General features: G+C 37.9%; 1 protein-coding gene across 2 annotated transcripts; it reads left to right on the top strand.

Moving 5' to 3' along the window:
* The first annotated feature begins 735 nt into the window (after positions 1 to 735).
* Positions 736 to 21,231, top strand: Taz (tafazzin, phospholipid-lysophospholipid transacylase). 2 transcript variants are annotated; one of them, XM_090110585.1, is made up of 5 exons: positions 736 to 1,000; positions 4,202 to 4,327; positions 14,904 to 15,052; positions 16,603 to 17,780; positions 18,295 to 21,231. In XM_090110585.1, exons 1-5 carry the CDS (start codon positions 886 to 888, stop codon positions 18,569 to 18,571), a joined length of 1,845 nt encoding a protein of 614 aa, XP_089966711.1. In that variant the 5' UTR covers positions 736 to 885; the 3' UTR covers positions 18,572 to 21,231. The 2 variants fall into 2 exon arrangements, with proteins under 2 accessions (XP_089966711.1, XP_089966712.1); XM_090110586.1 differs by having other exon boundaries at positions 16,603 to 17,929; positions 18,295 to 18,425.
* The last annotated feature ends 4,162 nt before the right edge of the window (positions 21,232 to 25,393 follow it).

Below are 25,393 nucleotides of genomic sequence, written 5' to 3'. Positions count from 1 at the left end.
CAAAAATGTATGGGATTGACATACGCCGCGTTAGATCACGTGGTCTATCTAATGTCAATCCCATACATTTTCCCTTTTCTAACTTCGTTATCGTTTTTTAATTGTTACTTTGTCTAAGGCCCCTGTTTAGTGTATGTGTTTATCGTGTAAAGGCACGTGTTACATTATGCAATACAATCTAGGTTAGCTATTGTATCAAGTACTTATTGCATCTAATTAAATATAGGTTATCCGTTAGTGATAAATATTTATCAATCCTGCCATTAGATACTTAAACTAAATAAATTTTATGTTATAATTTTAATGACGTTTTATTTACTTACCATTTTTTTTTTGTAAGGTATTTACTTGGTATTTACGTTCAAAGGCAACGTATTCGGTATTCGATTCAAAACATAATATTAAACATATAATATGCTTATTGTACCTTTAATTAATTATTAACGTACTACACAATGCCTTGATCTCTGAGGCCTTGATGTTTCTTTCCTTCCGCAGAATCGGTAACGAAATTTTAAGTTGCGTCTCCAATCATAACTTACTAGAAATAATCTTAATATCGAAATAAATATTATGATTATGATTTTATAAATAGAAATCTGATCTGATCTTATCTTATCTGCGCCAGTTTTTACCGAACACAAAATACATTTATTAAAATGTTTATTTTATTAAATAGAAACACTGAAAACGTCAAACGAAATGCAATGGCATATGTCAATTGTCTACATGACATTCTATCGTCGATCATTCACGTAATGTCATTCAACTCGATCGGGTTGAACAGGAGCAAGTGTCTTGTAAATGAAAAAGTTGAATATTATTAGAATTTTATCTGAATAACGATGTTTATGTAGTGTGTGTCGATTGTGCGCTCGTGGAACAATGGGCTACGACATCCGTTGGATCATACCGCGGCTCAGGAACCCCGGGAGACTGTGGAACTGTGCTAGTTCTCTCACTGTAGCTGTAGTTGGATTATTCAGTAAATTTATCGTAGGTAAGTGGTTCTAGTAACAAAATATCATATTAAAATATTCTAAATTATTCGTAATCCTTTCCACGTGGCTCAGTTTAAATTAATTGTAACAAAGAACTAAGTTCAGCAGGTCGGGCTTACATCAGCGTAACCTGAACTAACTGTTTACAATGCATATCGATGACACGAATTAGAACTCATACTAATTGCAAATATTAACATGAATTTATTTTAACATCAGCATTTTTTTGTTACCAGCCACCAAAGTTCATTCGCCTTTTCTTTCCTTCTTGTGTTGACCTGATGAACAAAAATTTGATCACTGATTTTTTAATATTTTCATATGATTTGAAGTACTAATTTATTGGCAACTAAAATTTAATTTATACAATTTTACAAGTTTTTATTTATTGAAATACCTACCTACTTGTTGAATATGTATTTTGAAAAGTACACTTACATACAATTCTTTGTATACTGAATGTCTGTTATCATCAAGACATTTTATTAAAGCACTAGCGGTCGGCCCCGGCTTCGCCCGTGGTACATATTTACGTTTTCTCTACATAACAACCATCCTCGTACTTCAAGGAATTTAATAAAAAAAGAATTATCGAAATCGGTCCACCCGTTCACACGTGATACTGTGACAATGCGAAACGGGTTTCATTTTTATATATATCGATTAAATTTATTTAGAAGTTAATAATTGTATTAAGTTTACAAATAAATCTAAAAAAATGTAAACATGATAATATTTTAAAATTATAATAGTTTAATAATATACTCTTATGTATGTAAATTAAAAATTGTGTAAAATATCACAATTATTTATATTCACTTAGTTACTCAAGTATAACAAAATTTTAAAAGTAAATAAACACCAATACGGAAATGCCTTTTGTTTTTATACATTCTGTAAATTGTATTTGCAAAAGATTGCAAACAGACCTTGAGATATTTTTATGTTAATTTAAAATATAAAATTACTATTCATTGTGAATGGATGTATGTTTCAAACTTTACTATTTTATATTTATTTTTAGTCTAAAAATTGTATCATGGAATAAACATTAATTTTATTTGAATTTGATACATTACTAGCGGTCCGCCCCGGCTTCGCCCGTCGTACATATTTCGCAATAAAAGGTAGCCTATGTTCTTTCTCAGGGTCTAAAGATTGTCTGTGCCAAATTTCGTCAAAATCGGTCCAGTAGTTTATGCGTGAAAACCATACATACATACATACATAATTACAAACCTTTCCTCTTTATAATATGATATGAATATGATGATGATGAGTATAGATAAATATTTCATTCTACCTTCAAGTAAGTAAATTTCGTAGAAAATTCATAGTATACGTCTTATTATACTCTTTTTAGTTCTACATGTTGACTCTGTCCACATTGTTAAACATAGCTTATCTATAGATAAAACTGATGATATCCATTCTTTTACTCAATTTATTGTAAAGTTTAGTACGAAGCAGGTAAAGCATTCATCATCTACAATCAGATAATTTGATAACAAACAAAACAACAATCAAACAATGATTTTTTTAAATAAGGCATTGAACTTTAATTTGAAATAATTTAATTAGTTTTTTTTTTCATTGGTCATTTATTCTTTTGAATTCTTTGTATCTACACTTATTTTTATTATATTACAAAGGATGTGTTTGTTTGTTTATTTGAACAAGCTCATTTCAGGAACTATTATTTAATTTTCTAAAATCTTCGAAAATTGGATTTTAGCGTAAACATTATGTTAGATCATGTTACATAGTAGGAGTATATAGTATACGTATCAAAGAAAAACGTTGTTTAAATGTTAAAAAAATATTCTTTAACCAAAAAATTATGTGTAGCATCTAAATTAACCCTTTGATGTAACCCATTTAAATTGGAATATCTTACTTGACATTTTCATGTTTGGACATTAAAACCACAACAAAGAGACCATTATATTTTAACAGCACTCAATTAGGTACCTTAGCAATAAGGGTGATGGCAAAAATTCATTAACATAATAACTATAGAGAAACCATACAAATTAAGTATAAACCATTGTGAGTATGACCCAAAACGCTAGCCATGTCAAGTTGAATTTGCCAAGAAAAAAATGCTTTCAAGATTAGAATAATACACACTTATTAAAAAATTAGCGACTATCCGCAAATTACCTCACTAGAAAAATGTTACACGTATTATTTGCATGTAGAAAGTAACGGAAATTGTTGTAGACGAAATTATTTTTTTATCATTTAAAAAAAAATGTAAATTCTTCAAATTATAATTTGAGTAAGTTTTAATATTTATACCAATTGGAAACGAATCGAGGTTTTTAACTATGGTAGAATGAATATTGTTCTATGGTTTTATTTAATTTAGTAACTTAAACGAGGTATAAATGATATACCTCATAATTTAATTAAGCATGAAAATAATTATTTCCATGGACTAGTTATTAATAGTCAACGGTAAAGATAAAAATAGGGTTAACATTTTATCCCCTCCTTGATCTTCACTTGACCGCTGCTTTGAGATCGATATTAATTATGGAAATTATGTTCTTCAGTATAGATTAACATTTAACATAGCAAACTCTTTTATTAATATTAATTATTTTTATAAATGTAACTTTTAATAGGCCCGAATCGTGTCAATCATGAAATTACGCCTTTATTTGTAGAGCAGAAAGCCTTTTTGGTTCATTTTATAACGTGATTTATTGATTATAAAATGGACACTAAAAATATTGTAAACAATAAATCAGTCACAAAAATATTGCCAAGACTCACAGACGTAACTTGAAACCAAGCAAACTTTAAACAAGAAGATTCTCGTGACTCGTTTGTCTAATCCGAGGAATGTTCATTATACTGTCGCGAAAATTATACAGTACTTCTATCCAGTTCTATCTTATTTAAACCCCAGCTTATTCCGACAACACTCAGTTAGAAATTTTACAAAATCGTTTGAATTAAAATTTAAAATATTAGTATTGAAATATTTGTTAAACATAATACATAATTGAACTATCGATTTTAAAAGCTACTTCTTTACCGAGTAGGTAGCATAGGCAATGTTTTAGCTCTGAGGAAGCCGAGGCAAGCAGTTAGCAAGGCAGCTAGTTACTTAATAGTTAATATGCAAAACTATCTATTAGACATCGATCATTTTGCCTTTTGAAAGAACATAACGCTATATTTCATTGCAGAATTTCTGAACAAGACAACGGTATACAACCGCGACGCGCTGTCCCGCGCGGTGCAGCGGCCGCACGATGTGCCTCTGCTGACCGTCTCCAACCACCACTCGTGCTTCGACGACCCAGGGCTATGGGGTGAGTACATTGCATACATGGTGGAGACCTTTGGCAATAAGAAGCCTTTTAACTAAGTATAGAGGTATTTATAGTTATCAGGGGTGAGGTAACTTGTGACCAAGCTCGACACAAAATGGTTAAGATTTTATAATTAGGCGAAATACGAATAAATTGAGTGTTGAAGACCGAGTATAACAATGAAAAATATTAAGTTTAAAGTTTTAGGTAAGTATGGTACTGGAACGATTTTTGATGATTTATTTAGTTGATGAAATTAATAGTGCTAGATTATTCGCACAGGAAAAAGCAAATAATTAACTTCTAGCTGTTGTAAAGTAGTGGGCACCGTTCATAAGTACTTACAATATCCTGAATTTGAGAATCTATCATAGACAACAAGTGAAATGATTAGCATAGACAAGAGGCAGTGGCTCCATTACACATTCATACATTACCGCAATAGCTATTAGTCACACAAACTAATTCAGAAACACCAGACGACATTACCATTTCTACTTGTCCAAATTTTAAACGTTACAAAGGTCCCGCGGGTCAAACCACTTGACAATTCATCGCGTACTAATAGTCGATAATCGCCAGACAATTAACGTTAGTTAAAATAAGTTCCTTTTTTAACAATAAAATCTAAACGACCTTCAAATAATCAGAAGTGGACATCATTGAAATAGGACCAGCTTAAAGGCACGAGCTTTAAAATAAAAGAACAACAAAATCGAAAATTCTAAGGTACGTCACAAACAAAGAAAGCACTCCTCCTTCTTTGAACTCGGTTGCAAACGCAGTATTATATTCATCGTAGAAATTAAATTCCATAAAGGTCGATTCACACATATCAGTGAGCCCACAGTTCCGGCACAGTACCGCATCAGTGATAATAATTATTCTTTCAAATATTCTCTATGAGTTCGGCACGTGCCCGAGAGATTTCAGAACAATGATAATAATTGTACAATATCTGGCCCCCGGGCCGGTTACAAAGTGGAGTATTTACTTGCATGTAAATGTTCGTGTAACAAAAAATCATTATTTATACATTTTGTTCTTCTTGATATAAATCGATAGGTAGATAAACATTGAGAAAGCCTTTGTCCCTAGTGATAAATATTAATTAGTTTTGCTCCCTAGGTAAATTCGTTTGTTCTTGAATTAAATTATATAATAGATTTATCTTTAGGAAGCCGTTATCCCTGATTATGATAATAAATAGGTATTAGTTTTAGCTCCAGATTGCTTTTTACAAATATTTTTCTTAAAACTTCTCAGATATTGGTATCTAAATATGTAAGTAGGATATGTAGGTGGGAATCTTCTTCCTACATTATCAGATCATATTGTTATGACAGGAAACATGTGGGATACTCATTACTGTACTATTTTGGGAATGAATGTGCGGTTTTGCTCGTTATTTATACCTTTCTTTACATGAACCTTTTAGGAAGATGACACCGATCATATCGTAGGTAGTTTGAAAGCAAACAAGTGTTATAACAGTTGAAGCAGTTTTAACCACGTAATGTAATCTCAAGCTACAATCTACTAACATTTAAAATGATTTGTATTTTTTGCAAAATCTGTTCAATTTTTGGGCTTATTATAATAATTATTATGATTGAATATCGATAGAACAAGTTACATTATCTTTCTAATTCTAGATTAAAGTAATTAACGATAAATATTGGTATGTTTTGCCTCCGAAATTTTCTACTTATCTTTAACTAATGTATTTTTATCCTTGTATTTTCTCTCAATGTTTTCAATATAACGTAAGTTCTATCAAAATAAATAATGGAACGTGTAGTCTGTAAACAGGGGAACCCAATATGTTTGAAGGGTTACGTCAATAAGGCTTTATAGGGCTTTATCCTGTCTGCGTGGCGACCGCGACGTGAGGACGCATTTGTAAATGCTATTTTTCTAATACTCGTTTTTAAAACCTGAATGTGTTTCTACATAGCTTCTACTTCGTGTGTGTTACCTAGATGCATATGTTATTACTTTTTGCCAGTAATTTATCAATATTTTTGCTCAATAGAATTACCCGCGGGCCGCGATTCGACCATTAACCCTTTTTTTTAGCATACTTACAAATTACTTAACAATAAATATTGAAATATAAAAACTGAATATATCCATAACATGCGCGATGCCCGTATATATGAATTGGCCCTTTAATATTTCACATATTAATATGTTTTACACGCGAGATGTGCGCACACGCAGCTGGTAACAACTATGTACGAGTGTATATATCGCAGAATGCACGAGTGCATCGCTGTAACTTACTGACTGGCGGTTTTGATGTGCATTCAACATTATGTATTTTTAACCAGTTAGACAAACTAAGTCTTACTTTAAAAACATAGTTTAATTTATATAAAGCCATATTTATTTTATGGCCCAAAAGAAAATTTGATCGCCAAATGATCTTTTAGCAAAAAAAGGATAACTTCAAAACCGCTAACTCTACGAATTAAGTCTGAGATGCTTCAGCTGTCAACTAATCTAAATAGTAATGGCACAGTATTACCATATTTCCTACAGTATGGCGACGAATGTACTTGTGCAGAGAAACGGAGGGGAACTGGCGGGGGGTCGGGCGACGCGGGCCGCTTAATGCAATCACGCTGAGTTTGCATTAACTATCGCGAAAGGACCACGCAGTAGTATTTTTTGTGTAATAATTTTATGATACATAGGTACTTACATATTCTATTATGGCGCGCAAAAACTGTTCCGTTTACAGATGTAAATCTACATTGAAATCCCAGAAGGAAACAATATATCAGAAAGATTGTATTAATTGTATCTGTTGAATTAAAATCAAAGCTATGTATATTATGTTGTCATCATTATTTTCTAATCAGGTTGTACATCCCAATGCCCATTACTTAGTTAAAACTTAAATGGTATAATATACAATTAAGAACATCCAAAAATAAAGTGTCCACGTAAATAATATTTAGCAGTGCAATATCTGTAATTATATATTTATGAACAAATAATTACATCAGATTTAATAATCGCAATTATTTTGAATGTACATATGAATAAATGATTTCATCATAATATTAATAATCACAATTGTTTTATTTCCCATATGTTGCAACCCTAGCGTATTTTCGTGTGGCAGCGTAAGTACCTACGCTGGCGGCGGCATCGCGCGACATCAAAGGCGTTTCCTTACTGTAGGAAATAATATTGTAATACTGTGGTAATGGTGCTATCCACAATTATATGTGAATCAAGGAAGTTAGTGTACTTTTTGGTAAAACCGGTCGTTAGATGTATATTTCGGGCAATATTTTGAACAGAAAGGTCGTCGACATCCGCCTCATTATAAATTTGAATTTTGAACAAATCTTTATTGACGTTTATTTGATTCCTCGAAGGTCAAACTACTCGTTTTTATCAAACCTCCATAAGCCTATTGACCTTGTCCTTCCTACAACAGATGAAATAAGTACCTAGTCATATACACCGTACACGAAAAAACACATAACATATTTGTAAGTCATTTCCTATTGAACAGATCTAATCTAAACACGAGTTAATAGCTCGATACAGTTGTTTATTAATGCATGCTCTACGTAAATGATATTAATTATACCGAGTACAATGGCGATCAGTGCTGGGGTCAACTCTCAAGACAAGCGCGCCCTTGTAGGGTCGATAAGAGCTGACGTCACCGCACACGTCACCTCGTAGGGCTGTCGACATTTAGTACTGTCCATGGTATTAAATATGTGTATGAAACTAAAAAGCTCCAGTGCACTGTGCAATAGATCACTTCTGAAAATAGATTGGCTAGTAGGTCCTACTGATTTTTGTTTCTATCGTAATCACTGTGTAGATTGTGTAATAAACATTAAACACAATATAAGCAAATGGTGGCTTAGATTCACATAGCAAATGCGTTATATATAAACGACTGTACATTTCGAAATTCATATACCTAACTACTTATATGATTTTGTTGTTTAAATACAAAACGCAAAATATTTAAACCAAATTTAAAACGTACACACTTCATTGATATAAATTACCATAATATTCCTAAAATATAGCATTTGGTAACCCTACCCCGATTGCTCTTTATACTCACTAATCACTTCTCTGATGTGATTTAACTCGATCTCAATGAACATCCAGGCCATTCTTCATTTTAAGGTGCACTTTAATTCATTATCTCATACTTTACTTCAGCAATGAATTTTGTGAAATAATTCCTTGAACAGAAAATAAGTTTATCCGTCTCTACACAGGCAAATAAAAACTATAGGCTCGTATACATTCATAAAATATATGTGCGGATAGTATTAATTAACGGAAATATATAAAATACTTTGCACAATTTGCAAATAAAAATATTCTGAATAACGACGGCGTGAAAACTTGAATAAATCGTTGAAATATCGGCTCGTGGTGGCGATACTCCAATTCGAGCGCATTAATAACGAGTCGGAACATTTTTGCATGATTGCACGTCCGCGGCGGCCAGCGGCGGCCAGCGGCTGCACCGATTTCAATTAAATCCTCCAAAACAATGCTGGAATTCTGCTCTTGGCATATTTCACAGAGCTGAAGCTTAACGTATCTTTTTTTAATTGATCTGGCTTCGAATGTAGTGGTGATATAATCGTTTAGGATGCTCCATTTAAGAATTATTGATATTAATTTAGATGATAAGATGGCAGACAATAGAGTAATCTTTACTAATGTTTATGGTTGGTGGTGGATGCTTACCATCAGGCGACCCTAGGCCCTATAGTAGTGCTTTGGCTTTGACATTAATAAAAGTAAATATAGTTTGTTTGAATTTTTTCAACATAAAGCAACTTAAATATCAACAATCTATAAAACTATTTGTATTCCGATAAATGTTTAGAAAAGTTTCATAATATTTATAAACATTATTTCATGTTATATTTTTCGCATTTTCTCTTAATATCAAGGATCGAAGAACAACCTTCGTACTGATAAATGTGTATCTTTGGTGTTTATAGAAGTCATAATGACGACATTTATCATGCAAATGAGAGAGATCATAAAGTTTTATGTAATGGAGTGTTATTGACGACGAAGGCCGAACACTTTGAGATGACTTGTGTTCATGAATTACATGACTACTTGTCTCAGTTGTCTGCTCTTGAAATTCGTATCAATACAAAGAATACTCTTAATATTTTTCTTTGATCAGACGTACGTTTTTTAAAAAATTCTTGTTCGAAAAAGATTACATTACAAAAATTAATAGCGATCTTCTAACTGTACTATAATGTGAGTGACACTCAAAATTATGTACTTATGTTAAAATATCGTGGCGGAAATTAAGTTCTTAATTATTATTTTTTAAATTATCAAACGATGTATATATAATAAATTTTGAGTTATTACATCACCACCTCAACCATCACCATCAATGCTAAGACTGCCCAGAGCAATAAATAATACTATAGGCTTACATTTCACACCATTATCCATTAGAAATTCATAAAACCCATAGTAATATTGGCCAATACGGTGGCATGTCTCCAAATATTTGGCAGGTCCCGACCTCGCACCCACACACGCGCACGTCACACACACGCCCGATGTTACGCAATCAACTCATCAGCTGATTGCTACTCGCTCATTGGGTATCACTTCCGCGTCATTAACACGGTTCTTTTTAAGGCGATTTTTTTCATTTGAACATTAAATTTTATGGCATTTTTTGTCCGGACGTAGCTGCTGTAGGACGTAGCCAAGGGTGGAAGATAACGTGTATAAAGTTCAATTTTTGAACTGAAACTTGTTTAGGCGCGTTGAGAGTAAATTTCAGGGTCGCGTCATGGCAATACTGTCACGTCATAGAGTACGGCGACGATTTTGGTATCTTTCAATCTTGTCAAAGAAGTTTCACTTCTGACATGTGTGCTCGGCACACACACTCTTTTATTTATTTATTTTTAATTTAAGTTCGATTTCTACACAGAAATTAATTGTGTTTTTAATAAAGTCCTGTTTTAATTCAATTAGGACAACAAAGTATACCTACAGTACGTTCTATAAAGATAAAAGTCACTAAACATGCAGTTCTGCGCGTGAAAAGCATACGTATAATGGGTTTATGGTTATTGTCTACTGAGTTTTTAATGATTGTTACTTATCGTATAGACAACAAAATCTGAAGAAATACATTTGTTATATTTAAATGAGAATTTATAGGTACTGTCTTAATATAAATATAATTAAATATCCTTCTAATATCTCCATAATTTAATTTAAAATGTTACCAAATATTGAATAGCTACCAGGGCAGCATAGCAAAGTAGGAGCTTACTATAACCTACCTTTAGATATGTGGAGGGTCTATAAATTCCGCGGTTGTCTCTAACCGCAAAGGGAGTGTCGGTCAGGCGTTATTGCGTTATATTATGTAACTAGCGACCCGCCCCGGCTTCGCACGGGTGCAATGCTGATACTAAATACACTACAGAAAAATTGTGAACGTTGTATAGGTATAAAAATATAGCGGCCCGCTCCGGCATCGCACGGGTATAAAATACCTACATAGCCGGGCGGCCGCAAACGCTACGTCCCGCAATTTTTAAATCTGTAATATCTTCGAAAATATTCACTTAAATCATACGGTGTAAAGGGCCATATAGATCTATATTAAATGAACAATGTATTCAAGGTATTTAATTGGTTAAGGATTAATGCTGTATTGGTTAAAATCGCTTCGAAAATTAGCCATTATTTGTCGTAAAAAGTAAATGACAAAAAAAAGTTATTGTGGGTTATCCATAAGAGATAGACATATACCATCGCGGACTTTTCTGTAGACCTTTTCAATGTGTATAATACTTAGTACATTATTTTGATAAAACTCGTAGGGTTCAGCCTGCGTTTTCAAAAAAATGTAATTTTTTACGACATCACATTAGAAACCTCAAAAATAACAGTAGTTCTCCACTATTTAATGGATGTTATTATACATATAAACCTTCCTCTTGAATCACTCTATCTATTAAAAAAAACCGCATCAAAATCCGTTGCGTAGTTTCAAAGATTTAAGCGTACAAAGGGACATAGGGACATAGGGACAGGGAAAGCGACTTTGTTTTATACTATGTAGTGAAGTTGAACTGCTGCTGCTACGTAGCGGCCCCACCTTCGGTACGCAGTATATTGGTATTGATAGTTGAACTGCTGCTGCTGCGTAGCGGCCCCGCCTTCGGTACGCAGTATATTGGTATTGATAGTTGAACTGCTGCTGCTGCGTAGCGGCCCCGCCTTCGGTACGCAGTATATTGGTATTGATAGTTGAACTGCTGCTGCTGCGTAGCGGCCCCGCCTTCGGTACGCAGTATATTGGTATTGATAATTGAACTGCTGCTGCTGCGTAGCGGCCCCGCCTTCGGTACGCAGTATATTGGTGTTGATAGTTGAACTGCTGCTGCTGCGTAGCGGCCCCGCCTTCGGTACGCAGTATATTGGTGTTGATAGTTGAACTGCTGCTGCTGCGTAGCGGCCCCGCCTTCGGTACGCAGTATATTGGTATTGATAGTTGAACTGCTGCTGCTGCGTAGCGGCCCCGCCTTCGGTACGCAGTATATTGGTATTGATAGTTGAAATGCTGCTGCTGCGTAGCGGCCCCGCCTTCGGTACGCAGTATATTGGTATTGATAGTTGAACTGCTGCTGCTGCGTAGCGGCCCCGCCTTCGGTACGCAGTATATTGGTATTGATAGTTGAACTGCTGCTGCTGCGTAGCGGCCCCGCCTTCGGTACGCAGTATATTGGTATTGATAGTTGAACTGCTGCTGCTGCGTAGCGGCCCCGCCTTCGGTACGCAGTATGTTGGTATTGATAGTTGAACTGCTGCTGCTGCGTAGCGGCCCCGCCTTCGGTACGCAGTATGTTGGTGTTGATAGTTGAACTGCTGCTGCTGCGTAGCGGCTCCGCCTTCGGTACGCAGTATATTGGTATTGATAGTTGAACTGCTGCTGCTGCGTAGCGGCCCCGCCTTCGGTACGCAGTATATTGGTATTGATAGTTGAACTGCTGCTGCTGCGTAGCGGCCCCGCCTTCGGTACGCAGTATATTGGTATTGATAGTTGAACTGCTGCTGCTGCGTAGCGGCCCCGCCTTCGGTACGCAGTATGTTGGTGTTGATAGTTGAACTGCTGCTGCTGCGTAGCGGCCCCGCCTTCGGTACGCAGTATGTTGGTGTTGATAGTTGAACTGCTGCTGCTGCGTAGCGGCCCCGCCTTCGGTACGCAGTATATTGGTATTGATAGTTGAACTGCTGCTGCTGCGTAGCGGCCCCGCCTTCGGTACGCAGTATATTGGTATTGATAGTTGAAATGCTGCTGCTGCGTAGCGGCCCCGCCTTCGGTACGCAGTATATTGGTATTGATAGTTGAACTGCTGCTGCTGCGTAGCGGCCCCGCCTTCGGTACGCAGTATATTGGTATTGATAGTTGAACTGCTGCTGCTGCGTAGCGGCCCCGCCTTCGGTACGCAGTATATTGGTATTGATAGTTGAACTGCTGCTGCTGCGTAGCGGCCCCGCCTTCGGTACGCAGTATATTGGTATTGATAGTTGAACTGCTGCTGCTGCGTAGCGGCCCCGCCTTCGGTACGCAGTATATTGGTATTGATAGTTGAACTGCTGCTGCTGCGTAGCGGCCCCGCCTTCGGTACGCAGTATATTGGTATTGATAGTTGAACTGCTGCTGCTGCGTAGCGGCCCCGCCTTCGGTACGCAGTATATTGGTATTGATAGTTGAACTGCTGCTGCTGCGTAGCGGCCCCGCCTTCGGTACGCAGTATATTGGTATTGATAGTTGAACTGCTGCTGCTGCGTAGCGGCCCCGCCTTCGGTACGCAGTATATTGGTATTGATAGTTGAACTGCTGCTGCTGCGTAGCGGCCCCGCCTTCGGTACGCAGTATATTGGTATTGATAGTTGAACTGCTGCTGCTGCGTAGCGGCCCCGCCTTCGGTACGCAGTATATTGGTATTGATAGTTGAACTGCTGCTGCTGCGTAGCGGCCCCGCCTTCGGTACGCAGTATATTGGTATTGATAGTTGAACTGCTGCTGCTGCGTAGCGGCCCCGCCTTCGGTACGCAGTATATTGGTATTGATAGTTGAACTGCTGCTGCTGCGTAGCGGCCCCGCCTTCGGTACGCAGTATATTGGTATTGATAGTTGAACTGCTGCTGCTGCGTAGCGGCCCCGCCTTCGGTACGCAGTATATTGGTATTGATAGTTGAACTGCTGCTGCTGCGTAGCGGCCCCGCCTTCGGTACGCAGTATGTTGGTGTTGATAGTTGAACTGCTGCTGCTGCGTAGCGGCCCCGCCTTCGGTACGCAGTATATTGGTATTGATAGTTGAACTGCTGCTGCTGCGTAGCGGCCCCGCCTTCGGTACGCAGTATGTTGGTGTTGATAGTTGAACTGCTGCTGCTGCGTAGCGGCCCCGCCTTCGGTACGCAGTATATTGGTATTGATAGTTTGGAAAGTCTATTGTAGTAAGATTGTAGTATAAAAAAATTGAGACTCGCAAGTCGCAGTGCGATCCCGTCGATTTCTTTAGCTAAGATAAGCGATTGTATTTCTGGTCAATTGGCATTAATATATGTATTATTAAAAGTAAAGACCCTTTGGTCGATTTAGTAAATTTATGACACTGATTAATTCTCGTGCCAAAAAACTAAAAAATTTAAAACCAACTTTTTAACATACAGCATGGAACATAGGTACTACATACCTGCATTACCTGATGAATAATAATCAAATTCAATCATTAACATAATTGTATGCAACAATGCACAACTTTATTTACTTGTGAATCAATATTTAAATAACATACATATAAAATAAAATTAATAATATTAGTTAAAACACTTTCGCAGAATCTTAATTAAAATTAAATTATCTTCTATTTATTAATTAATCCTGTTTTATTTACATAACGGCATTCAAAACATCCTAGTGTTGATCTGAGTACACACATACATAACTATAAACCTCAACACCTGACACTTGTATTAGTATTCCGATTGTACTAACTGTACGCAACAACATTAGCATAATATACGCATTAAATGCGGAATAGGATCAATGTAGCAGGAAACAATAAGCACAACCTTCGGGCAAGGTGGGACTTTCACTGCACTTGTGAGACTTCATCAGTTTGCTACTACATTATAATATGATAATCAACTTCTTAGGAGCTACTATAGTTGGAGAACATTTATGCAAACAATCTAGGATGGTTTTAATTGATACCTTATTGCAAACAACCGCCTATTTGGCCTATCGATGCGCGGATAAAACGCTTCGCGCAGCTGCTCGCTCTGTGTGGACCCGCCTATTCTGATACTTTATCGAAAAATAACAAAATACATTACATATTGTCATGTAATTATTTAGGAACTAACCCCACAGTTAGTTAAGCGCTATAAGAATACTAAGCCTACATATTATGCTAGCATATCTTTTGATGGACTGTCATAGCATACTCGCCCTTATTACATAACTCACAAGGACCATAATAACACACATACAATACAATTGCAGGTGTGCTAGACACGCGCACGCTGCTAAGCAAACGGCGCATGCGCTGGTCGCTGGCGGCGCACGACATCTGCTTCACGAATGCGCTGCACGCGGCGTTCTTCGCGCTCGGCAAGTGCGTGCCCGTGGTGCGCGGCGCGGGAGTGCATCAGGTAGGCTTGTTATTGTTTATTTTTTTTGTCCACTAAACTGGTTAAAATTGCTTGATTTATGCGCTAACATTGCTTGATTTATGCGCTAACATTTAGTAATATATGTATAACCTTCTAGATGTAGCAGAGCATGCTACAAATTTAATTTGGATACCGATAAGGGATAACAAACAGTAAGACAGTTGAATTGTTACTTAATTTATCTAGATCCAGATGCAACCGACAACATTATACACAGATTTTTATGTGTTGTATTGTGTGCAGTATCGTATATTTTAAAGTCTAATGAAAGAAAATGGTACGGATTTCTATAGATTATATATATTAGATTCATATTTTTTAAATACATAATTATGACTATAAGGTCACGTCTATTATACAAATACATGAGTATGATAAAGATAATTCTTTCATCAGAACAGGAAGTGATTGTATCTGGGTAAACACTTAAATAAAATTGAAATATGGTCATAAATAAAGATCGTTTGGTGGATAAAAAAAGTTATTTTTTAAACATTTAACATCTGATAACATGTTAAACATCGTGTCAACGACATATCGATTTATATTTGCAAAAAATCCGAAAAAATTTGTATTTCCCTTTATTTCCCACACTACCATGTTGTCACTGCAATAAACATATATACAGTTAATGATCATTGATCGATGTTCCCACAACAATCGGATGCAGACATTAAGTCGTCTGCGGATGCCTCACCGGTTTTATTGTTGCATTGTGCACTCGCCTCGTTATCCACTGCACTTCATCAGTATATGGAGATTTCTCGCCCTAATTAAATATATTTTGACCTTTTTATTGGTGTATAATTTGATTTGATGTTATGTGAGTTATGTACTGTGATGAATTCCAGACAAAATTCAGCTATCACAGTGAAAATTTAACTAAAAAAACAAAAAAATACTAGAAAATATACTTTCCTTTGCTTTACCTAGAGATGAAATTATGTAAATTTATACTGGTTGTTGTTGACGCATAATAATTAAAAAAATAAATCAGGTTGGTGTATAATGACTGTTGTAGCTAGTTATAGTGTCTAATAAATAGACTACAATTTAAATGCAACATTTATGTATGCTTATCGATGCATTTGCATTGATATCTCTCTGCACCAATACATAGAATATGCAACGTTATATCCCTGAAAGTATGCAAATTTCAAAATCGTAAAACAATTTTTATTCAGATTATATAATTTTGCGAAGCATATGCATTTTGACAACCGAAGATTTCGCGAGGATCAGTTAAGCGCCTTATACACGGTCCATTTGGCTGTACGTCCCGCTAAGGTCATACACGATGCACGACGCAAAACGACAGTGAATAGTTTTGACGTACGTCAATAATTATTATTATTATGTTGCTGGATTTGCACGACCAAGTTTTCGTCCAGCGAGCACCCCCACCACCGCGAATGTCGTGCAGATGGACAGTGGATAACGCGGACGTACGACTTTAGCGGGACGTACAGCCAAATGGACCGTGTACAAAGCGCCTTAGCGTTTGTGTAATGTATCGCGGTATTGCACAGCCGGCGATGGACTTCTGCGTGGAGCGGCTGTGCTGCGGCGAGTGGGTGCACATCTTCCCCGAGGGCCGCGTGAACGTGGACAAGGAGCACATCCGCTTCAAGTGGGGCGTGGGGCGGCTCGTGGCCGACAGCGCGGCGCGCGGCCGGCCGCCGCTCGTGCTGCCCGTGTGGCACGAGGGCATGGACCGCGTGCTGCCCAACGCCGAGCCCTACCGCCTGCGCGCGCGCCGCCGCCTCTACCTGGCCGTGGGCGAGCCCATCGCGCTGCGCCCGCTGCTGGACCGGTCAGTATACTGCCGCCGCTCGTGCTGCCCGTGTGGCACGAGGGCATGGACCGCGTGCTGCCCAACGCCGAGCCCTACCGCCTGCGCGCGCGCCGCCGCCTCTACCTGGCCGTGGGCGAGCCCATCGCGCTGCGCCCGCTGCTGGACCGGTCAGTATACTGCCGCCGCTCGTGCTGCCCGTGTGGCACGAGGGCATGGACCGCGTGCTGCCCAACGCCGAGCCCTACCGCCTGCGCGCGCGCCGCCGCCTCTACCTGGCCGTGGGCGAGCCCATCGCGCTGCGCCCGCTGCTGGACCGGTCAGTATACTGCCGCCGCTCGTGCTGCCCGTGTGGCACGAGGGCATGGACCGCGTGCTGCCCAACGCCGAGCCCTACCGCCTGCGCGCGCGCCGCCGCCTCTACCTGGCCGTGGGCGAGCCCATCGCGCTGCGCCCGCTGCTGGACCGGTCAGTATACTGCCGCCGCTCGTGCTGCCCGTGTGGCACGAGGGCATGGACCGCGTGCTGCCCAACGCCGAGCCCTACCGCCTGCGCGCGCGCCGCCGCCTCTACCTGGCCGTGGGCGAGCCCATCGCGCTGCGCCCGCTGCTGGACCGGTCAGTATACTGCCGCCGCTCGTGCTGCCCGTGTGGCACGAGGGCATGGACCGCGTGCTGCCCAACGCCGAGCCCTACCGCCTGCGCGCGCGCCGCCGCCTCTACCTGGCCGTGGGCGAGCCCATCGCGCTGCGCCCGCTGCTGGACCGGTCAGTATACTGCCGCCGCTCGTGCTGCCCGTGTGGCACGAGGGCATGGACCGCGTGCTGCCCAACGCCGAGCCCTACCGCCTGCGCGCGCGCCGCCGCCTCTACCTGGCCGTGGGCGAGCCCATCGCGCTGCGCCCGCTGCTGGACCGGTCAGTATACTGCCGCCGCTCGTGCTGCCCGTGTGGCACGAGGGCATGGACCGCGTGCTGCCCAACGCCGAGCCCTACCGCCTGCGCGCGCGCCGCCGCCTCTACCTGGCCGTGGGCGAGCCCATCGCGCTGCGCCCGCTGCTCGACCGGTGCGTTGCACGATATACCTTCCTTTCATGCTATTTTATTATTAAATATTGATAGTTTATTTCGTTTTAATATATGATTTTTTTTTTTCATTTAGTAACTCAATTAATTTGGGCAGAATTGTAGTTGCGACGACGTCTTATTACATGAGCATCGTATCTAGCCTAGTCGTATTAAAGTCTGCGGATATTGATATTATATAAAGTACATATAATATCAATGTCCGCAATCATCCATTGACGCAGCTAATCATCAGTCACGATTAGAAACCTACACAACATAACAAACCTACACAACGTGAAAAATTAATGTATGAATTCAAATAAAGATTTTATTTATTTCCTTATTTATTTCACCACATTTCCAGACTGAAGGATAGCAACGCGTCCGAAGAGGAGACGCGTCGTGTGATCACCGAGCGGATCCAGGAGGAGCTGCTGCGGCTGCGGGACCGCGCGCACGCGCTCATCCAGCGCGCGGTCGGGCGGCGCGCCGACGGGCTGCTCGACCGCCGCACCGACACGCTCACACCCGCCCAGTCTGCACCGCACACAGCACAGCACGCACAGCACGCACCGCACGCCAACGGCAAGGAGCGCCCCCAGCCCCCGCGCAGGGACACCGACAGCGAGAAGGAGCCCTAGAGGCCGATACCAATAAACGAACATCGGAGCCGATACAACTGTAGGGTAAATGAGAATCAGCATCGGAACCGACGTGGCTCTAAAGATACAAGTACTGTAAGCTAAGGATACGACATCCTTAAAACTAAGGGGATGGCAAGATGAACTCGTGTGGCGATGTGAAATATTTATAATTTTATATGTAACTTTTACCAATGTGAATATCCCTGCCGACGGATTTGACGCGTCCCTGCGGCGCAGGGCGGTCGCAAGTTCCTCTACTCGAAGAGATATATTTATGTATCGTGACGGTTTCCAAAGTAATGTTTGGTTTTATCGGAACTAGCATATCAAGTGTAAGCGTTAGTGGATACGTTTTATATGAATTTACATTGGTCTGGTCTGTGTCGACTTCTGAGACGCACAACTCACGACTCTGATTGCCTTCGACTAGGTTATACGCGCTTTTGAGTAGCCTCGATGAGATTTATTAGTTAAATCAAATACTCCATTTCATTTGTCTGCTATTGTTAGCATGCCAAAGTATTTTTTATCATGAAATTCCACTAAGTTGCTGACCCCTTGCGAACCGCTCGTAGCATTTAGCAAAATTGACCTACCTCATAGAATATGGAGCTTGCTAGACAGTGGAACGGTAACTGCAAAGCCAAACCGTATCTTTTTTTATAGAAGTAATAAAATTGTAAAAAAAATACGAATCCAGTATGAGCCAAATATATTGCACTGTGTTTCAATTTATAAAAAAAAATTGGTTGTTTGTAAAGTAGTTTTACGATCGAGATGTTTACGTGATAACGTCTTATTGGTGGCAGCGCTCGAGATGAGACGGGAGATCGGTCCGTCTCTCTCTCGTTATACCTGCGATCGCGCTCGTGAGGTTTTGGTGTGACACAAGTTTCTGAACATGTCACCCGACTAAAACGATTTTAAAAACGTTATCACGTTAAAAAAATATTTACTTATTAAAACATTCTAAGAAAAATATCAATTTTAAATATTGAATTCTTAAAGAAGGCGATCACAAATTCCACGTGAGCTCACGTTTGGATTGTGCATTTAGACCTTGACGTTAGTTGTATGGCGGCGATGAGGCGAAATGTTTTAATTCTATATTTATACCTAATATTTCCCCCAACACCGCTCCTAGGTGTACTGTAGATATAAGTTATGTGTGTCTAAGTATTAACTCGGTGTTTTGTACGTGTGTGCGTGCGTGTGTGTGCGTGTGTGCCCGGAGCCACGTCACTAGAAGTTTTATAATCGAAAATTAACTAAATTTCGATATTTTTTAAATGTTGTAGATCACACATTGTTGTTTAGGAAATATTTTCATAAAATCTTCGTTCTTAAACTATTTAACTGTTAGTGAATTCGATGTGTCGATTATAAATATATTGTTAGACGTGTTGTGTCAAATGCGAGCTTTCCGTAGTGCCCACTGTCCCGTTGACCTTTTTAGTATTTTTACACTTTACCTCGTGGTTATTATTTACACCCAGTAATAGATTTAACTTCCATATTCTCATAGACATATGTATATTAGACCGGAATTAATGTCACGTGGAATTGTACTTAAAAAAACTTATACTATGCTGTTTGTTGTGACGAGTTTTGCATTTCAAACTAAATTAATTAAATTATTTTTAAACACCAACCAAATTTGCACTTGAAGGTAAATGAAATTTTATAATACCAATGTAATCGAAGAGGAATTAATGTGTATGTAAAACAAAAAAATTAAAGTAGAATTCATTAAGAGTCTCTAATACCATGTATTTTCTTTAAGTTACTTATATGAAACATTACAGAGAAATATATGTATTATGATCACCTAATTAGGGCCGATTTTTGAATACTCATAACTTTATCTAGTATATAATTATTATTCTGTCTCTTTCCTTTGTTTTAAACGCTTGAGATGTCTTTATATTTTTCATATAACTTTTACTTGGAACTTAAAAATCGGCGCCTAATCTCGCATAATATTAAATTGGTTGTGTATCAAATTTTCTGAAATTAACTCAAACTCATATTGCGTAGTGTAAATGTTGTGTATAGTGAAATATATCTTGCTTGTATTTTCGGTGTACAATTCGTTCTAAGCTAATTCCTCATAATAATTGAGGTAAGTGTGAGTCGTGTCGTGGTGTATGTGCGTAGCTGTTACCAGAGGGTCGAGTGTCCTGCAATCAGTCAACATTACTTTTGTATAAAATTGTCTTCCGCACATTTTTGTAATTATTATTTATTTTTAATATTAAGTTTTAAGTACGCTTCGTTTCTATTTTTCTAAATTAAGATATTTTTAGAAACCGGCTCATGCGATGACTGTGTGAGTGTATCGTAACAACACAGGACCAATATTAATATTTCTAGTTTTTTTCGACGATTTGATATCAATTGTAATAAGCAGAGTTTTCAGTGCACAAATCAGTATAATTTGTCGCTTTCTTATATTGATTTAGTGAATGCTCACAAAATGTCATAGTAGTTAAGTGAAGTGAGCTGAAGTTGGGTTTTATATGTTCCTGTGTGCTCGTGCTTGGGAGGGGGGACGGGAGTGAGGGGGGAGGGGGTCGTCGATTTTGTCCAAAGTATGCGCTTTTTGATGAATTATGTAAATGTTTTCGTAAATGTAATAAATCGATGGACCTTATAAACACTGGTTTTATTTCCATACCTTACACACAATTAACTTTTAACATTACAAAAACAATAATTAACTTTGTATCCGAATTTTTATTCGTAAGCTATACATGATCTAAGCCCTAAGGGATGTAGTTACACAATTAAATAAAACTATCGCCATAGAGAATAGAGATTGCACTTTTTTTTTTAACGGGTAAAAATTTTTTCTTAATATCAAAGTTATATACAGGGTGTAATCGTTAAGTGTGCACAGGCGATTATGCCGTAACTATTACAGATACCAAAAAACTTTAAACTGATATCGAAAGTACTTAACCTAATGAGTAAAATGGCCATAATAAATTTTTAAAAATAAAACGAGAAATATCTAAAAAATTAACTTGAAACCCTCCCATACATTTAGTATGAGATACGAATATCCCATGTAGTACATTTAATATGAAAGATTTTAGCTTTTTCTTTATTTTTTTGGTTTTCTCCTTTAATTACTTCGCAAATTTGATGGGAAGTTCATTTAGAAACTGTAAATAGAGCTCATTGTATTGCACAATGAGGACATCACTTCGAAAATCTGCTATGAATACAAAATACATATATGGAAAATAAAATGTATGGGAGCGTTTAATGTAACATTTTTGGATATTTCTCGTTTTATTTTTAAAAAATTATTATGGCCATTTTACTCATTAGGTTAAATACTTTCGGTTCATTAGGTTAAATACTTTCGATATCAGTTTAAAGTTTTTTTGATATCTGAAATAGTTTCGGAATAATCGCTTGTGCACACTTAACGATTACACCCTGTATAAGACAAGATAATACTATAGACTAATTTTGAGTAGCAAGTGAATAACCTACATTCTTATATAGTGTACATTATTTTATGGTTAATACCTACCTACACAATAATACCGACTCACGTCGGAGAACATGATACAGGCATTATTTTGAAATTAGAAACTAAAATAAAAAAACAATGCCATAATTAATACATTATTAAAAATACCTCATATATTTACTAGCTGTGCCCTGCGGTTTTACCCGCAGTGCTCCACTACTGTTGTTCTAAGCGTGATGATATTATAATATAGCCTTATAGCCTTCCTCGATAAATGGGCTATCTAACACAGTAATAATTTTTCAAATCGGACCAGTAGTTCCTAAGATTAGCGCGTTCAAACAAACAAACAAACTCTTCAGCTTTCTAATATTAAGTATAGATTAGTGCGAATTTTTTTATAGCTGTCCTGGCAAACGTTGTTCTGCCTTACAAAGTTGAAACTACATAAACCATAAGTGCCCACTGTTAATCCCAAACTATTAAAAAACAGTGTACGAGAAGTACCTATACGAAAAATCTTGTTTCAAAGAAATTAAATATTTTTGTTTATATTGCTGACTTGCGTAACAAAACGGCAACATTGCATGAATGACTCCTAATATGCCTATGGGCTTTGGTACATACAAAGAGTAAACTAATGTTATATACGGGTACAGTCTGACCGGGAAGATACATCATGTTTGAACTAAGAAGAAACTGCAAAATATTCCTGTGACTAAACTATCGCTTACATTCAACTTACATTGATCAGATTTTTGTTGTATAGCCTTATAGTGATACACAAAATAGGTGGTATCAATTAATTCCTCTCGCTTTTATCATCGTTGTATAGAGAGGAGAAGAGATTATTCAAAGTAGTTATAGCTTGACCGCAACCGCTGTACCCCGCCTTAGGTATGTGCGCTGTGAGGGTCTCCGCCTCACCGCACATACCAAGGGCGCGGTACAGCGGTTGCGGTCAAGCTATAGTACCATGTTAGTACGTCTTAGAGGTGAACGAGTAAATCGGTCTGCATAAATCAACGCATGTATTTCGAATACGATGCGTTGTTGTGCATATATTTTTGATACTTAGTTGCTCGAAGGGGATGAAAGTTCCATATTGTCAAACAAAATCATATAAGATTGTTCAATTGTATACAGTATAAGACAAATTCATGTATCGAATAAATAGAAAGAAAAGAGTGGATAGGTGCAACAGGGAGAAAAGGGATGGGGTGAGGAGGGCGCGGAGCGGCGGTGTGCGGCGTAGCGTATTTCCAAACTAAAACATAGGAAACTGCTCGTGTATACTTTGTAATGCTGTTTTTAAGTTTCTTATTTCAATATATACACGGATTTAGCGTACTGATCGTGTATACTTTGTAACGCGGATGCTTGCTTCTTCGTTCCAAACTATACACGATCAGTACGCAAAATATGTATAACTAAATATAGCTACTACACCACTTACGCTTGAGCGAAATAATAAATATATAGGCAATCAAAGACTTGTACAGCTAACTATATCTATCTACTTTTATTCTTCTTGATTGATTCAGTAAAATATCGAATAAAAATATTATTAGGTAAGCTTAGAAAAATACTCCGTCGCCTCGCAACCGTCTTCTTCTGGACTTATTATTGTTACTATTCTTACATTTTAGCACTATTGTCAATTGTAAGTCGTGCAGTATAGTCGGGAACGAAGACACAAGCATCCTCGATACAAAATATACGATCAGTACGCAACATTATACAGGGTGTAATCGTTAAGTGTGCACAGGCGATTATTCCGTAACTATTACAGATATCAAAAAACTTTAAACTGATATCGAAAGTACTTAACCTAATGAGTAAAATGGCCATAATAAATTTTTAAAAATAATACGAGAAATATCTAAAAAATTAACTTTAAACCCTCCCATACATTTAGTATGAGATATGAATATCCCATGTACATGGGTTGATCAAAAAGTAATGATAATAAATATTAAACAAGGTCATTACAGTTAAAATAATTATGTATTTCTCTAGATAGTCTTCTAACTAGATAATATACTTCGATATTTTTTTTCCTTAACTTAGAAAAAAAAAAACTTTGACTTCATCTACAAAAACCCCTCAAAATCTGCCATCACTTCGCTGTCGTCTTAAAATTTCTTGTATCGACGGTGTTTCTTGTGCCGAGGTAAGAGATAGAATTAACTACAGATCTACAAATATTAGCTAGATCTTACAAACAGGGTGGGTGTTCAAGCATTTTCAATGCCGATTTTTGATTGGCAGCCATCGCAACTGACGCTTTGTGATCTGGTGCGTTGTCTTGGTGAACCAACATTCAAGACTGAAGTTTGCCATGTCTCTTTTTCTTACTAACCTACCCGCAATCTTTTAATTTGGTCTGTGTAGTAGTGGCTACCTTCTTAAAATATTCCACATTTCTTCAGCGTCCCAAAAAACTACGGCTTTAATCTATCCCACTAATTTTCACTTTGAAAATCTTCACCGTCACTTTGGAAGCTCGCATCCAGGCTATTGATTGTTTCTTGGTTTCAGCATAAACATGGTGAACCCAGGTAACGCCCATGGTCACAAATCGTGACAAAAAATTATCCTGATCTCATTAAAAATTTAGAAATTCACCCTCTCAATGTCGAATCGTTGTTTCTTCTTTTCGTCGGGAAACATTCTGGCTCGCACTGTTCACATTAAAATTAATGTTAATACTTGGAAACGTGGCCTGTAGATATAATTTTTTTGTGATAACTTAGTGATTACATGAGCAAGCATAAAACATTTATTTTATATTTTTATGTGCACAGGAAATACCCAATTATCATTACTTTTGGATCAACCTATACATTTAATATGAAAGATTTTAGCTTTTTTTTTTGTTTTTTTGGTTTTCTGCTTTAATTACTTCGCAAATTTGGAGGGAAGTTCATTTAGAAACTGTAAATAGACCTCCTCATTGTATTGCACAATAAGGACGTCACTTCGAAAATCTACTATGAATACAAAATGTATGGGAAATAAATTGTATGGGAGCGTTTAATGTAACATTTTTGGTTATTTCTCGTTTTATTTTTAAAAATTTATTATGGCCATTTTACTCATTAGGTTAAGTACTTTCGATATCAGTTTAAAGTTTTTTGATATCTGCAATAGTAACAGAATAATCGCTTGTGCACACTTAACGATTACACCCTGTATACACAATACACATGCATTTTAATAATAGATTTCAAAACAGCAATAAAATAATATAAACGCGAGCAATGGAAAGACGCCGCAATTACTCCGAAACATACACGATTAGTCCGCATGCGTACTGGCGCTGTATATTTTGG

This window comes from Colias eurytheme, chromosome 16 (assembly GCF_061535395.1).
Source record: "Colias eurytheme isolate Ceu_HAF_F1 chromosome 16, ilColEury1 Martin Lab GWU primary, whole genome shotgun sequence".
In the NCBI taxonomy this organism is placed as follows: domain Eukaryota; kingdom Metazoa; phylum Arthropoda; class Insecta; order Lepidoptera; family Pieridae; genus Colias; species Colias eurytheme.
The sequence above is the reverse complement of the archived record's forward strand: the minus strand, read 5'-3'. Positions and strand labels throughout refer to the sequence as shown.

Excerpts from the sequence above, each read along its gene's own strand:
- Taz (XM_090110585.1), top strand. The coding sequence starts at position 886 with ATGGGCTACGACATCCGTTGGATCATACCGCGGCTCAGGAACCCCGGG. Across the intron at positions 15,053-16,602 it reads GCGGCGCGGGAGTGCATCAG|CCGGCGATGGACTTCTGCGT; the intron begins GTAGGCTTGTTA and ends GGTATTGCACAG. Across the intron at positions 17,781-18,294 it reads CTGCGCCCGCTGCTGGACCG|ACTGAAGGATAGCAACGCGT; the intron begins GTCAGTATACTG and ends CCACATTTCCAG.